The sequence below is a fragment of the Pteropus vampyrus genome, unplaced genomic scaffold, assembly GCF_000151845.1.
Source record: "Pteropus vampyrus isolate Shadow unplaced genomic scaffold, Pvam_2.0 Scaffold366, whole genome shotgun sequence".
In the NCBI taxonomy this organism is placed as follows: Eukaryota; Metazoa; Chordata; class Mammalia; order Chiroptera; family Pteropodidae; genus Pteropus; species Pteropus vampyrus.
This window is the reverse complement of record NW_011889147.1, coordinates 1,092,474-1,109,269: the sequence shown is the minus strand read 5'-3', so window position 1 is coordinate 1,109,269 and position 16,796 is coordinate 1,092,474. Positions and strand designations below refer to the sequence as shown.

Genomic DNA, 16,796 nt, shown 5'->3' with positions numbered 1-16,796 from the left:
TTTTTTTTTTTTTTTTTAGAAATTCCTAATTTTCTGGTCTCACAAAATGGTCCAGATTCATCTTGTATTTTCCCCAGGAGCCCTGTTTCCTTTTATTGGAAAATCGTGTATAGAAACCAAGATCTGAATGTTTGGTGTTTTCATTGTTACTGGGATGTCATTACTCTTAAGTCCTCTCAGTGGACAGAGCTAGGAAATATATGTATGTATGTTAATCCACACATACACACATATCTATACTTATTCTTTATATCTATCTCTTTGTATATATATATTAAAAACAGTTACATTGATACTTTGAATTCCAAAACAATACCACAAGATTCATTTTAACCTCCCTCTTTGCTTATTCATAACTTTTTTCTCCAACAATGAGAAAGTTGGCTCTCATTATATGCAATATATTTACCTGTTTGTTCAATCCTAGCATACAAATAAAGAATTTATAGACTTACTAATCTATAACTCTGTGAGTAAAACATATTTACTAATTAGGGTACGGTATTTATATATAGCTGTTTTTGTTTTTAGCCTTACAACATTCAGTCAAGACACTGTTTTTCAAAGTTATTTAGGCTGGTACTTTTCATCCCCTTCACTGTGGTTATGTAATTCATTTTTAATACAGTTATATTCATTTGTTGTTTGTTTTTTTTAATTTATCGGGGTGACATTGGTTAATATAAACATACAGGTTTTAACGTTCGTTTTTCTTTGTATTCCATTTTTTATCCCTCTTCTCACTCTCACCGCTGCTTCTTGGTTGATTGTATGTATATACGTACGTAGGTATATATTCATGTACGTATGTAAAACATCACTATGGTTCTGAGAGTCAAAGCTATACAAAACCTCAAAGAAGAGTTACTCTCTCCTCCTATTCCTATTACCCTTTCTCGTTTCTCCTTTCCACCCCTTTTCCCACACACTATGGGTCACCATCTCTGTAGTTTCTGGTTTATCCTTCCTATATTTCTCTTGCACAAATCAGCAGCTAAATGTGTATTTTATTTTTAACTATTTTGATAGGTTATAATTTACATACCATAAAATTCACCAATTCTAAGTAAGTTTATAAATCAGTGATTTTGGGTAAATTAGTTGCGTTGTGCAATCATTGCACAATATAGTTTTTAGACATTTTCCTCATCTCGGTGTGATCTCTTGTGCCCATTTACAGTTAATTCTTGTTCCCAGCCCCAGGTTGAGGCAACCACTAATCTATTTCCTGTCTCTATAGATTTACCTTTTCTGGGCATTTCATATAAATGAAATCACGCACTTTGTTTGGCTTCTTTCATGTAATACAATGTTTTCGAGGTTCATCCATGTTGTAGCCTTTATTGGCACTTCATTCCTTTTTATTGTTGACTAGTATTCCAGTATATAGGTAGACCATATTTTGTTTATACATTCACCAGTTGATAGACATTTGGGTTCCTTCTTCTTTAGAGCTATTATAAATAATGTTGCTATGAATATTCACCTGTGAATCTTTGCATTTCTCTTGGATGTATATCTAGGAGTAGAATTTCTGGGTCATATGGTAAATTTATGTTTAATCTTTGAAGGAACTGCCAAACTCTTTTCCAAAGTGACGGTGCCATCTGTTACCATCAGCAGTGTATGAGGGTTCCCATTTCTCCACATCCCTGCCAACATTGGTCATTGTCTCTCTTTTTTATTGTAACTATTCTAGTGAATGTGAAATGGTATCTTATTGTGGTTTTAACGTGAATTCCCCTAATAATTAATGACGTCGAGCATTTTTTTCATGTGCTTATTAGTCATTCACATATCTTTTTTGGTAAAATGCCTATTCGAATCTTTTGCCTATTCTAAAATTGAGTTGTTTTCTTATTATTCAATTGTGAGAGTTATTTCTAAGTCCTTTATAAGGTAGGTGATTTGAAAATATTTTCTACCAATCTGTGGCTTATCTTCATTTTCTTAATGGTGTCTTTTGAAGTGCAAAAGTTTTTAATTTTGATAAATTTTAATTTATACATTTTAAAATTTATGGATTGTGCATTTGGTGTTGAATCTAAGACATCTTTACATAACCCACGTTTTTAAAGATTTCCTCATGAAAGCTTTATATTTTTTCTTAAAAGTTTTATAGTTTTAGCTCTTACATTTAGGTCTCTGATACATTTTGAGTTGATTTTTGTGTACAGTGTGAGATAAAGGCCTAAATTAATCTTTTTGCATGTGGATATCCAATTGTCTCAGCACCATTTGTTGAAAAGACTATCATTTCTCCTAATAAATTGCCTTGGCACATTTGTCTAAAATTAAGTGACCTTAAATATAAGGGTTTATTTCTGGACCTTTGATTCTGTTCCGTTAATCTGTGTTTGTCTTTATGCCCATATCATACACTGTCTTGATAACTGTGGCTTTATAGAAAGTCCTCCAAATCTGTTTCCTTTTACAAAACTGTTTTGGTCTTCTGCAAACAAAAAAGTATGCTGGAATTTCACATGTGTGTTTTTTATATACCCTTATTTTTTCCTTGAAGATAACATTGCAGATAGTCTTTTGCAGTTTTCTTTTTCTTTTTTTACTTATACTATATCTTAGAAATCTCTCCCAATGAGTTCATAAAGATCTTTCTCATTGTTTTGGTTTTCTTTAACAGCTGCATAGTACTTCATTGAGTAAATGTACCATAATTCTTAACTACCCTGCTATGTATGGGCGTTTAGGTTGTTTATAGTATTTTGTAATTACAAATGCTGCAATGAATAACCTTGTACATATGTATTTTCCTTTTGTTGATGTATCTGCAGGGTAAATTCTTAGAAGTGGGATAGCTGGTTAAAATAAATGTATATTTCTCCATACTGAAGAAATAACACCTCTCTGGTTTATTTCTGTTTTATTCCTCAGACATTGATGAATGTGAAAACGAACTCAACGGAGGCTGTGTCCATGACTGTTTGAATATTCCAGGCAATTATCGCTGCACTTGTTTTGATGGCTTCATGTTGGCTCATGATGGTCATAATTGTCTTGGTAAGAAAAACGGTTGGGAACGGCAATTCTCCTTTACCCTCCGGCACCCCCACCCCTTTCTTTTCTTTGATGAAATACTCATTAAAACAAAAAGGGGGATCAGAGACTTGTGTTTTCTGGCCCCCTAGAAATTACGCTTCCTGACAGAAAACCAGGTGTAACGTGTTTTAGTTTTTATATGATTATTTATAATATAGATCCTCCCTTAGTCCAAGGAGATGGGTAAGCATCATCATTACTACTTATCGACTTTCTAACATTGACTCGTCACCTTTAAGATCTTTGATTTTGTGTTAAGAGGGTCTTGACTTATAACTGTTTCTTTAATGTTGTAAGTGTCTCTATTCTAGAATTAGGTAAAACTACTTGTCCTGAAGATTCCAAATGTGTGCTTGGATCTCAGCCAGGTAGAAGCCTACCCCCCCACCCCCGTTTTTGTTGTTGTTGTTGTTGTTGTTGTTTTTGAGCGAGAGAGAGAGAGAAAGAGAGAGAGAGAGAGAGAGAGAGAATTCAAACAGAAACTTTCCTTTAACATCCTCCTAGTATTCCACAAAACAGAAACATCTGTTGGAGTTTCAGTTTTTGAGTCAGAGATTGCAAAGAGTATTATTTACATTGGTTTCTTATGCCAGGAATAAAACAATTTAGAAATAGCAAGCAATTAGATAGGGTTGAGTGTTGGGTAGTCTTAGAGGATGCAGCACACCTGGCAGGCAGGTATTTGTGGTATGTCTGCATTTTAAGGCTGGTATTATCAGTTGTACAGGAGGACATCATGGTAGACAGATGGCATCAAATTCCTTTGACACTTTGACTCTTCATGTGGTTTACCTGCTGATGTCCACTTGGCTGACCAAGGAGTAACTGAAGCCAGGCCCTGACTCTGTGGGGACAGCTATTTAGATACCCCTTGTGGAGCAGTGGGATTGGCCACTTGATCAACTTTGAGATCAGAATAAAAGTCACTAGATGAGTACAGACAGAACTTGTATTTTGAGTGTTGGGGAAGGAGAATATTTCCACTTGGCACTCACCCCCTTATATGACCTTTATCCACTTTAGTGTCACCTGGAGCCTCATTCTGATGTAGACTCTGTCCCTTCCCGTCTGTGCCCTGTATGAGAGATCAGGCTTTGGATCAGACCACTTGGCTATTAAAGCTTGCAGCTATCAGGAAGACTTGATTGAGGGGTAGAGGATCGCTAACCCTTTTTCAGACTTCGTCAGCCATCAGTACCACAAAAAGACACATTATAGAGACAACCCTGAGAGCAGCAATAAATTGAGATTAATTAAAAACTCAAAAAAATCACTTTTAGTGGGTAATTTTTTGGGAAGCATACAGTATATTTGTGGGGGTATTTTTGGTTGTTTTGGGTTTTTTTTTACTGTTTTCTGAAGGAAATCTCACATTTCCCTTTGATTTACCAACAGTGGCATTTTGAGGATTTTTATCTGATGGCAGACCTGGTCATCACAGTTGTGCTCAAACTCATAGCCTGGGGGAAGGGTGAGCTTCCTAAGAACAACAAGCAAACCATCCAAGGGTTAAAGACCTGGGCCAGGTGATGGGTGGGGATGGTTCTGAGTAAACACCCACTCAGAAATCCTGAGACCTGGAGTCTTTCTTTGCCTGGCTGCTAACATAGGTATTTCAGCAGGCTGTCTTCATTTCCTCTCCTTGGCGATCTCTTTGTGGTTTTGGTAGCAAGGATCTGCCTTGCAGAAAGATCCTGAGCAGCCACTGAATAGATTTGAAGGGGCTAGGGAGTCTTTAAAAGGAAGACATGAGATAATAAAGTGTTCTATTAAGGAGAGCGGGAGTAGCATACAGAGACTTCTCTGCCATTTAAACTTGAAACATTTTGTGACAAGAAAGGAACTCAGAGCCAAAATTTTTAGGAGAGGCAGCTTTCCGTTTTCTCTGGGATGAGCCCTTACCTCTCCTCAGCCCCCTAGCCACACATTAGCCACAAATATGGTAACCAGAATGTGCAGAGTACAAACACCACTTAGCTCTGGCACCAAACCTGGAGTCCTCCAATATCTGAATGGCTGCGAGCCTGAAAAATGAAATGCAGCTCTTCCACGCAGCTCGCCCCACCTGAATTTGGTTTCTATTTATTGAGTGTCAGAAGCACAACATAGCTATTCAGTTTTGTAGCAGCGGTTCTCCAGTCTGGCTGCACATTGGAATCACTTAAGTTTAAAACAACACCATCGCTTAGGTCTCATCCAAGACTAGCTATATCAGTGTCTCAGGAGGTGGGTCCAGGCGTCAGAGTTCTAACATGCAGCCAGGGTTGTAAAACACTGTTTTACAGTCTGGAGGAACTCACCAGCCTAGTGATACATAATGTGTGCATGTGAACACACACACACTTTTGTATTAATTCAATCAGAGTGCGTCACTCAACTTCATGACACATTTCTAATTGCTTTGAAGAAAAGGAATAGTGAGTTAAACATGGGATGGGGAGAACATCTTTACTCAGAAACCAGTCCAGGATTTGGTGTTCAAGGAAACAGATTCGTCCTGCACACAGCGAGTCCTCACTGAGGAAACACCTAGGCCAGGTGTGTTCCAGCATGGCTTAGCCTTTGGAATGTTCTCCCTTCATCCTTTGGCACAGGGAAGGGCAAGTTTGTTAGGCTTTAGGCGATGGCTCAGGTCCCATCAGTTTAGAAAGGCATCTGCTTGGTAATGTGGGAAGACAAATGACTATAAGATCCGAAGCTTGAAACCAGATAACAGATATTTAAATGTGAATTTTCTTGTTACCGATATGCCCAGGAGCTAATGATAGGCACATGGGAATCAAGCTGGAGAACATACATTGCTTTTATTATTGGCCTTCTCCTTGGGCTTCTGTCACGTCTGAGACTTTTCTGGAAATTACCTCTTCTCTGGCCTGGTGATGCTGTGCTCTCCTGCTTGCTTGTTCATGCACTGAACAGTTCATGTGCATCAGCAGGTTCCAGGACTGTGCTAAATAGAACACCAATCTCCGTCCTCAAGGAGTTTGCAATCTAGTGGAGATAGATAAATAAAAGATTCCAAGAGGTCAAAAGGTACAAATTTTAGAAAAAGGTTTTGAGACTGCAACGTGGTAAGCGTGTTGATGGAGCTGTGCTCAGGGTAGTATGTGACACAGTGGAAGGAAAGCCCCCTAGCCACACCCAGGGTGTGTGGCCCTGGGGGTGGCATATCCCTCCCCGACTTTCCCATGGCTCCTTCCCTGGAGCTTCTGCTGTCTCCTCTACCTCCTCCTGCCCCTGATATTCTCCTGAATTCTACCTCTGGCACCTCCTTTCGGCTCCCCTTCCTACACTCCTGCCTTCAGCTTTCTCATGTGCATCTACCCCATCATCAGGCATCACAAGTGGCTTTCAGAGCTGTCTTTACAACACCAGGCTTAGGTTTCTCACTGCCTGCGGAGCTAGCCCTGAATGTCAGCATCTCACGCTCGGGCCACCCACATTTCCACCCCTATCTCTGTACCCAGTGTCGTCCTTCCCCATGCTTCTTGGCCACCCCAATTCATGCCCACATGGCTCCCCGCCCTGCAGGTGCCTTGTCCATAGTCCCCTTTTATTTCTTCCTTCCTAGGCATCCCTACTGCCAGGCCCCAGGTCCGGTCCCCCACTAGCACCGGCCATGGCTATTTCATGTGAAGCTGACTCCCAGGATTTCAGTTCTTCCTTTTCCTTGTGTCCTTTTCTCAGCTGCTGCCTTATCCTTCCTCACACGAGGGTCTGACTATGTCACCTTTGCTCCAGTGATTCTCAACCACTCCCTAAATGAAGTAGGGCCTTTGCTTGTTATTCAAGATGCTCTGCGTTGTAACCCGCAATCTATCTTCCCAGCTCTGTCTCCTGTAACTTCCCTGCTTGTACCCGTGCTCCAGCTCAGTGGAGTGACCACCACTGTTACCTGAAGAGACTCCACGCTGGACTCCAGCCTTCCCACTAGTACCCGTGCTCTTTCTTCTGCCTAGAATCCCATCTCTTGATTTGTAATTGAAGAAATCCTGCAGGACCCCCTCCTTCATCAGCTTTTCCAAGAAACCCATCCTGATACCCCACAGCCAGTTGTGACTTCTCTTTCCTTTTTACCATCTCTCATAATTACTGGTACATTTGTCTCTTTCCTGCTCCTGAAAGGCATGCTCCTAGAGTGAAAGAATTTGATCTTACTCATCTATGTTTTGCTGTCTCCTTGAGAACTGTACTTTGAAAAGAGAAGGTGTTCAATAAGTATTTACTGAACTGATTTTCTTTTGTGCATGTGGAAGGCCTTTTTTAGTGAGCCCCAGACTTATGAGGGCTGGTTAATCATATGGGGGTCCCATTGGCTTCAATTCTGAGAGCTTCTGTGATGCAGGGACCAGAAGAGGAACCTCAGCTCTGTTTAGCAGGTGTCCCTGAGCTGCCGGGCTGGGTGGGGTGTTTGAAATAGTTACAAAAGCAAAGGCTAAGCCTTTTCCCCCTCCAGATGTGGACGAGTGCTTGGAGAACAATGGTGGCTGCCAGCACACCTGTGTCAACGTTATGGGGAGCTACGAGTGCCGCTGCAAGGAGGGGTTTTTCCTGAGTGACAATCAGCACACTTGCATTCACCGCTTGGAAGGTACCTCTCTGCTCTGTTGTGGGTGGGGGTGGGGGCTGGGGGGCAAGGCCACATCTGAGAATCTCTCCCCTACTTTAGCAACTTTAGAAGGGAGGGCTGGCTATAGAAAATCTGGAGGCCAGAGGATGAGTCCAGACTCTGCTAGTGGGTAACCGTGGGCAAGTTATTTTAGCTTCAACATCCTCACCTGGCAAAACAAGTGGGTTGGACTGGGTAAGCTCTGAGGTCTCTTCAAACTCTCACATTCTCTGATTCTAATCTTTAAATAGAGTACATATCAAACATGACTAGATGTCTCAGTTGAAATAGACAGTTTGCCAAGTTTTTCAAAAATGTGCTGCAAACCACAGCACCAAGTGTGAGCCTGCTCCTCGCTCAGGGTGGGTGGGGAAGGACTGTAGACTTCCAGTGGAGATTCCAGTGCTTCGCCTTGTTTTCTACCACAGGCTAGATCTGGCCTTCCCTGTGTTTTGCGTTTTTGAACTCTGAGCCTCTGGGGCTCCAGGGTCCAGGAGACCCCCTCCTCAGACTTGGGTTCTCCAAGCTGTGCTTTTCCTTCACCCATATGGCCAGTACCATTCCTCCACAAATCTGCAGAAAACTCTTCTCTCCTGATGGCTCCCCTTTCATTCTCTCTGCTTTGAGTTTATACCTTTTCTTATTCCTCTGTTAGTTCAATGGACTCTCGGGAGGGAGAGGCATTGAGTACATGTGGCCAATCAGCCACTTGTAACAGAGTGATGTGCTTTTAACTCTTCTCTGTTCTTTCTTAAGCCAAACAATTACGTTTTGGTGGCTGTATTTTTTTCTTCCAGGTTGCCTGTGCCTGTTTTTAAGGGAAATGCCCTAAATATTAGACGATTAATTCCTTCTGGCATGTGCTGCTTATTTATTTTCATAACTTAAGAATGAGGTGATTGTAAGTTCTATTTAATCACGGGTTAGTGGGTTTATTGTTTTAATCATAGTTTTAGTGATTTTTCAAGGGTTTCTTTGTGGAAGATGATTTTTGTCTCATTTTCCAAGAATAATGGCTTCCTCCTTATACCTAACTAGGAAGCCTGTTTGGGTACTAAGAGTTGTCAGAGAAAACACAGAGGGCAGTGGGTTTGGTGGCTCTTACCACCCCAGCCTGCTCACTGTCAGTGTTTGAGCAGGAAAGTCACATACTTTGGCTCTAATCAGGCAGATCCATATCTCGTGCAGGCTTGATAGAGTAGCATTTGGGTTTCATTTTCCTGCTGGGCTCTCTGGCTTCTCTGGGCAGCTCTGCATCTGGTCCGAGGCAGAATTAAGGTGCAGTGGCACGGATATCAGGGCATCTCCCCTTCGTTTGCTCAAAGCTGCTTCCTGGCAAGTAACTTTGGCTTTCTCTTCAGGTAGCAGGGAGGGAGGTAGGGACCTATAGGTCAAGCTGCTGCTTGAGCACCCCCAGCGTGGATCCCACCCACTCACAAAACCACTTACTTCTTACCCTTGCACTTCCAGAACAGCGGCTCAGGCCCTATTTCTCCTCCCGCAAGCCCCCCAGACCGATTACAGACACAGGCTCCTCAAAACAGAAGTAAATACAAAAGCAGTTCCTTTCCACAATCTGTGTTTCCTAAATTTTCTACAATTCAGACGTTCTCGGAACCCCTGAAGAGTATTTAAAATGAGCATATTCGTCTGGAGCTAAGACCAAAATCCAAGAATTTAAGTTGTGGTCTGGAAGTGCTTTCCACGATTTTCTCTCGTGTTTCAACCTGATTGCTTGGCAAATTCATGTCAGCGTGGGCCAACAGATTATAGCGGTCTGTAACGAAGACCCCTTCCATCCCAGAGTTTTAACTCTTCAAATAGAACAATCTGTAAACGGTATCCTTTAGGATTTCCTCCATGATGTGCACACTAAACCCTTAGAAGCTATATTAGAATAGGCTTTAAAACCTGCAGTCGATACTTGAAGAATAGTTAAAAGAAGGTAATACTTCAAGCTAGTATTTTCTAGTATTGCTGTTGTTGTTTTTAATAGTTATTTACTGTGTTCTTCAATATAGGGGATCATAATAGCCAATTCTGAGAGAAAGCTCACACTATTGAATTTTTTTAATCCTTAAAGACCCCAAAGCTCTGATAGAGAGACTGTGTGTTTTCACCCATGTAATGGGGGTAGGCTGGAGAGAGACACATCACCCCAGCCTGCCTTTGTCCCTATTCATGGGTGCTCAGGCTCTCAAAATGAGCATTCCTCTTGTTTTGTCTACTCTGAGAATATTTTTAGATGTTTGTACTGCTGCCTTTCAGAGTAGTGGGGAAAGTGTCAGCGCAATGAGGAAGGGGCTGTGCTCTCATTAGGACCTGTTTCTCCCTTTGTGGAATGTTTCTTGCCCTGTTGGCAAGACATATTTTCATTTGGTTTCCAGAAATATTCTGCAGCGAGACGCTGAGGATGGAGACCACCAGAATGGAGCATTTCTAATGTTTCTGAGCTGTTTTCCTCCTGGTGAACTAATAACCCTAAACATGACTGCCAGGCCAGTGTCTGGGGGAGCCAGGACCGTGGCTGGGCCTCCCAGTTTGGGCCAGATCCATCTGCCTGCCTTAGCAGTGGCTTTGTTTTGGGACAGGGCACTCTGAAAAGCTTCAGGGTCACTTTCTGAAAAGCCCTCAGCACCTCCAGAGCCATTTAAACCTCCTTTACCTCCTGGTAACTTTAGGTTTAGCTTGATATGGTGACATCAGAGACCAACTTTCGTGTGTATCCCCATGACATCTGGCACACAGTTCTTATGAAGTATTTCTTGTGTAAATGAATTGCTCTGAGGCAGTAAAGGTCATTTTGCAAACATCTTAACAGACTTGTAAACAGCGTGAAGCAGCAGCAGCAGCAGCTGACCTGTTTGGCGGTGTCACTTTGCAGGTGTTACTGCCTTCTTTTCTTGGGCACTGTTATATGCACCCCTAGGTGCTCCTTGCACCTGTCACTTCTAATGCTCTGTTGAATGTAATACTTGCTGGGCCTTTCTAAGAGAGCAGGATACTGCTTCCAGAGGTAGCTCTCATTTCCTGTGCCATCTTAGTACGGGAAGAAAATAACATCTTCAGAAATCTGCAGCCAGAGCAAAGAGAAATTTCCATTGATCCAGTGCAAGTCTCCATCTCTGTTAATTGACAGCAGCCCTTGGCATGGGCGAGTGAGTCCCCGGCAACTTCCAGCAGATTGAGTGCTGGAGTTCAAACAGCTTGTAACTGTCAGATTAAAAACACGATGGTTTTAAGAGAGTATGGGATGTATTAACTGTTACACTGTCTTTTGGAACAGGACTGACATCTGTTTGTTTTAAAACAATTATTCCAGTTAAGCACAGATCGATGGCTCTGTAGCAGAATTGGAGAGTGGTGACTTTTGATTTCATTAGAACCAAATGTCTAAGGCTTTTGGGACTCAATACAGAACAGTGTGGGATCCTAGAGAAGTTGAATGAAAACTTTTTATAGTCATGTTTAAAACAGTGCTACTTCCAGTATTAGAAAGTGTCCTGTCTGTAGAGAGTCAATGAGAGCACAATCCCTACTTTCAAAGATGTTTTAGAGTTGCACTGCACAAAATCAAAGCATCGAGCATGTGCAATGAGCATGTACTTACTAATGCACTGCAAACTGAGCTGATGTTTTGAGAATACGCTTGGGTATGCACATAGCTCCTTCAGAATGCTGGCAGGTGGCAAGATCTCAATCCATTTTGAGATGAGGCGTGATGCTGGCAAACCATGTGGGTGAATACTTTGCTATAGTCCCATCATTTCAATGCATGTTATACCATCCAGGAAAATAAGCACCTTTCCCCTCTTTCTGCTACCATAACCACAAGGTTGGGCCTAGTGGAACTTACAGTATACCTGAAAAGAATTACACAGCAGCTAAAGGAAACCACATGTAGGAGGTCTCCTTCTGTTCTCTGGTGTCGTGTTGTTGTTGTATGACAGCTATAGAGGGTTGTCCTCCAAGCTTGCTGAGGGAGAAGCCCAGGGACTAACTGAGGGTGGTCACAAAAGAGAAGTTCCTGGGCAGGTGTCCCTGTAGAGGTGCCAAAATATAGTAGTCACAGTCCCCTTCCAAGTGGGGATTTGGTGGGGGTAGAGAGGAAGATGGGAATTTTCTGAAAATCACCTTCAAGCGTATGTGAAAACACTGGGATTCTTCAATGGACTCTGCAGATTTTCGTAGGGAGACTCTCCTTTTGTCTTTGCGTTTTTGATCAGCATGGGTAACCAGTTCCCGGGGTCAGTAGGCTCTGATTCCACAGCCAGCAGAAAGCTTCTGATGGGTGCTTACTTTTTTAAATTTTATTGGGGGGCCCATTCCTCTTTCAGAGAGTTGAGACTTCATATCTTAGGTGACATAAGAGATTTTTCATGTCTCTGTTAATTGACCTGCCTTGATTTTAATGACATATTCTTTTAAAATATGAGGCTGATGGAGACCCAGGCTGGCAAGTCTGTGTCCCACCCCTGCTCACCGACTGCATGCTGCTGTTTTGCAGAGGGGCTGAGCTGCATGAATAAGAATCACGGCTGTAGTCACCTCTGCAAGGAGGCCCCAAGGGGCAGCGTCGCCTGTGAATGCAGGCCTGGTTTTGAGCTGGCCAAGAACCAGAGAGATTGCATCTGTAAGTATATAGACTAGCGCACACCCTCGCTGGGGACCATCCTTCCCCACAGGTTGTCTTCTGCAGCCTGGCAGGAACACCACCTCATGGCACAGCAGGAGCATCAGGGAAGACGTCTGGCATGAAGTGCCAACTTCCACTAAGTACTCAGTTCACTGCACAAGGGTAGTCCCTCAGCAGACAAGGGAAATGGTATTTTTTAAAGGAACCAATCAGAAGGAAATGAAATTCAGGAGTAAGAGGTGTGAATGTTGAAAGCTGGGTCTTTCTGTTCCCACAGCATAAAATCAAATTTCCTCATCTGGCAATCACAGCTCTTTGCTACCTGGTTCCTGCTTCTTTTATAAGCCTCACCCACCTCGTTTTCCCAGACGCCAAACTCTTCGCCTTTCAGAGAACAGCCCATATTCTTTCACACCTGCAAGCCTTTTCCAAGCCCTCCTCCCTTCCTGGCTTACTGAATTCTCTCACAACTTTTGATGTCCTGCACAACTTCTAATAGTGAGAAGGATAAACAGCTACCTTTTGGGAGCACTTCTTATGTGCAAAGTCTTGTCCAAAGATGTCCCATATCCCATTTAATTCTTACAGTCACCACCCTAGGAGCTAAGTATTATTATCTTTCTTCTTAGTTGAGAAAACTGGGGAGAAGGCCACACGGTGATAATTAGTATTCGTGTGGGTCTGCTTAACTGTAAGGCTTGTACTCTTAGTCATCATGCTACATATTGCCTCAGAATCCTCTCTGATGGCCTCAGACAGGGCAGCCACTTTGTATTTTGGCTTGCACAGCATTGTTTATTCCTCATTTGTAGGGTATGACATTCTGGGTTATATTTTGTTAGTTATGTGTCTGTCTCCCCAACTATAAGCCCCTCCTTATCAGAGACCTTGTCTTATTTTTGCCTCTCATTCTTCTTCTGGTACCTATCACAAGATGTGCTCAATCTACATTTGTTTAATTAATGGATCAATGAATGGTGTACACAGTCCTGACACAGTTGCCACACAATGATGAAACACAATAACAGAACTCCAATGGATAATAGGAAACAACCGGCCCTTAAAGATGTTCCAAAACCATTATGGATACCAGAGGAAACACTGAAGTTTTCCTTTTAGGCACTCTTCCTAAAGCCAGGGACCTTCCCGAAGACCCCTGCCGTTTGCTAGGGATGGTCACTTATAGCTAGTAGACCTTAGTGGTTAAGAAATGAGGAGATGGTTTCACTGGGGAGAGATTCTTTCCGTTGTCTCCATTACAAAGCAGAGCACAGCCTCAAAGCCTGCCAAACCAGGGCTGGTGCCATCCTCAAAACAAGTTCTGACAGGCTCTTGGGGCCCCTAAAATGAGGCTGTCCCTGGGGGCTTCCAGTGGGCTGGGCAGAGTGAAGACCGCTTACCTGACTCCAGGTATCTTCAAAAGGAGGACCCAGGTCCTCCAAGACTCACTTGTGGAGTGAGACTCTCAGCATTTCAGTTTTTCAGGGGCCAGTAGAAAGTTTATTTAATTTTTAAAATGTTTTTGAGAGGTCGCTACTCAAATAATATCATAATCACACTTGAGGGGAAAAAAAGAAAATAAGAGATCCAGAATTTGACCACATAACCAGCTGTTTCACTTTCTTCATATTCCTCTTTAGTTGTTGTTCATATGTATCACACAATTTTTGCGTAACTATAGTCAACGGAACAGTTTCTTTCTCACATCACAAATATGCATTTCATTCTTTTGAATTAGAAAAATTACAAATGCCTGTCTATGTTAGAGTTTAAACAGTCCAAAGTGTGTAAAGAACATATAACCTCCTCCCTCCCATTTCCTTTGACAGAGGTAACCACCGTTCGTTTTGAAGAATAAATTATTTTGTAGTTGGCTTTATATTTTGGCTTGGCATCAATGCATTCATACATAGCATTTGTAGTTATTGTTAGTGTTGCATTACTTGTGTGCAAAGAGTCTTCATTTCCTCTGATTACCTTTTCTTCTAAATAAACCAAATGGAATTTGATGAGAGAAATCCTAACACACATATACGGATTAAATATTGTCTGTTTGTTCCAGACATGAAGTGCTGTTGCATTTCCCAGAGTCCCAGGACAGCTGTATTAATATGCATACTTCTCCTGATGGAGAAACGCAGTAGTCTAGAATCTTGTGATATGATTTCCCTTAGTAGTGAAAAATCTACTCCTTACCCCCAACCTATCCATCTCCACCTTCCTGTATAATTTTACTAAGATCTGTCATTCAGCATTTTGACATTTCATATTGTAATTATCTGTTTACATAGAGACAGGGTCTGAGTCAGGGTTATCTCTTTCGTGCCCAGTGCCTAGCACATACTAGGTGCTCCAATACTTGCTGAATGAAAATCAGAATTCTTGTGGAGCAAACACAGCCCTGGTTTTGGAAATCTCAGTGCTTTATGTATTGATTTATTTTCTTCTCAGTGACCTGTAACCATGGAAATGGTGGGTGCCAGCACTCCTGTGAGGACACAGCTGACGGCCCAGAGTGTAGCTGCCATCCACGGTACAAGATACACGCAGATGGGAAGAGCTGCCTCGGTAAGGGGTGACTCCCACACTGGGTGAGGGTCTGCCCCATCCTGCCCACCCCTAACCCGAACTATTAATGGTGTTTAACACCAGATGCAGGGAGTTTCCTGTGTGTTTGCCCCCAAAAGTTCCCATGCTGCTTTACATATGTCAGTGGAAGTGATGTAGGCCTGGGATGGTGGTCCCATCCTCCTCGAGTGAACTTGGAAAGCCCTTTCTTCTCTCCTGGACGAGGCTGCTCCTGAAGCTAGTGTTCTGGAGACTGGCACAAAACATCCCAAAGGATGGGTCAACACGAAGTTAAAGCTAACGTTTGTGATGACACAGTGGTCTTTATGGTCAGCAGGAGTCAGGCATATTTCTGGTGGTATGCCTGTCCTGTCTTTCATGGCATATCCTTGCCTGCTGCATTTTAGAGGTTCCCAGTCCCAAGATTCTCTTTGTCCTGGACTAAGGATACTGGAGTGAATCTGAAGCTTGCATTCCCTAGTGTCTCTTTGGTCAGCGCAGTGTGCTTCAAAAACCTTTCCCATGTTTACCAAGGCTCTGCGGCCATTTAGCATGCTGTGTTTCCCGCAGAGCCTCATTACAACTCATTTTTATTGAGTGAACAGTCACATATCTTACATTGTTCTCATGTCTGGGATTTCAGCAGAAGTGGTTGTGGAGGCGATGAATAATCTGACTCGTTTGGTCTCAGAACTGTGCTCTTTTCCATCTATTCTAGAGAGAGAGGACACTGCCCTGGAGGTGACAGAGAGCAATGCCACATCAGTGGCGGACGGGGACAAACGGGTGAAACGGCGGCTGCTTATGGGTAGGTGCCTTACCTACCCTCCCCTGGCCACTGTCATTGTCCATTTCCCTCACCAACTTACTACATCATACCTGAACCTGGGACCTCTGTGCCCTCAGACCAGCTGGACCAGGGTCAGCAGCTCCTGTCAAGCCAGGGTGTGTCTGTTCTTCACTCACTGCTGTTGTTTAGTCACCATCTGAGACCTTGGTATTGTGGGACGAGCATTGGCCCAACTGGCAGAATAACCGGGTTAGCATTCTAGTGCTGCCCCAACTAGCTGTGAGACCTGGACAAACTGCCCTGAGCCCCTGTCTCCTGATCTTTCTTTAAAATGGATGTAATAAAACCTACCTCTTAGGGTTGTCAGGAAGCTCAGTTAAGATAATACACAAAAGTGCCCAGAGTTCAATGCCTGGGACTCATGGGTGGTCAGTGAATGTCAGTTCTCTTCCTTCTGAGTAACTATGACTGACCAGAGAGGCATTTTGGGTGGCCCCTAGCTTAGCATGGCAATTTGTCTGGTTTTGTTTTGTTTTGTTTTGTTTTTTGTCAGCTGAGTTTTCTCTTTCTGACTCAGCCCATGTTAATGGCAGAAAAGATGCATGGAGAAGAGTGGCACTTGGCTGGGGGACGTGGGAAGGTCTGCCAGCTGAGCTGAAGATGAGAGCAGAAGTAAGGGTGGTGGCTGCGGGGGTGGGACTCAGACAGATCTTCTGACATATTATTCTGGAGGAAGATTGGCTTGAGGTAAACAAAACCCATCTTTCGATAGGTACTGAATTTCATAGTCAGGTAGGATTTTGAGCAGATATTGGTTACAAAGCAGGTAATATTTCTGAGTTCTTTTCTGCCTTATTAAAATTATTTTTAATTGTCTTAAAATAATACATGTGAATAACATAAAAACTTTAAAAAATTAATTAGTACTATTAAGCTTGTATTGAAATACATCATTTCCTTGTCTCCTAAGTTCCCATTCCCTCATCCCATCCTCCAGAGGCAGTAATTTTTAATTCGCCTAGTTGTTTCATCTCCTGACTCTCTCTCCCTCATAGTTCTGCAAAGTGAAGTGTATATAGTTATTTCTTTTTTGCAGTTTTATTGAGATATTCCAGTTATTTCCTGATTTGTCAATT

The 16,796-nt window shown here is 42.6% G+C and overlaps 1 protein-coding gene across 1 annotated transcript in view; it reads left to right on the top strand.

Annotated features, from left to right (window-relative positions):
- The window catches only part of SCUBE2 (signal peptide, CUB domain and EGF like domain containing 2), an 85,420-nt gene that overhangs the window by 24,853 nt on the left and 43,771 nt on the right, over positions 1-16,796 (top strand). Inside the window, exons 4-8 of the mRNA XM_011379596.2 lie at positions 2,893-3,018; positions 7,514-7,648; positions 12,174-12,299; positions 14,754-14,870; positions 15,589-15,678. Coding sequence (XP_011377898.1) covers positions 2,893-3,018; positions 7,514-7,648; positions 12,174-12,299; positions 14,754-14,870; positions 15,589-15,678 — 594 coding nt within the window. The remainder of the gene's footprint in view (positions 1-2,892; positions 3,019-7,513; positions 7,649-12,173; positions 12,300-14,753; positions 14,871-15,588; positions 15,679-16,796) is intronic.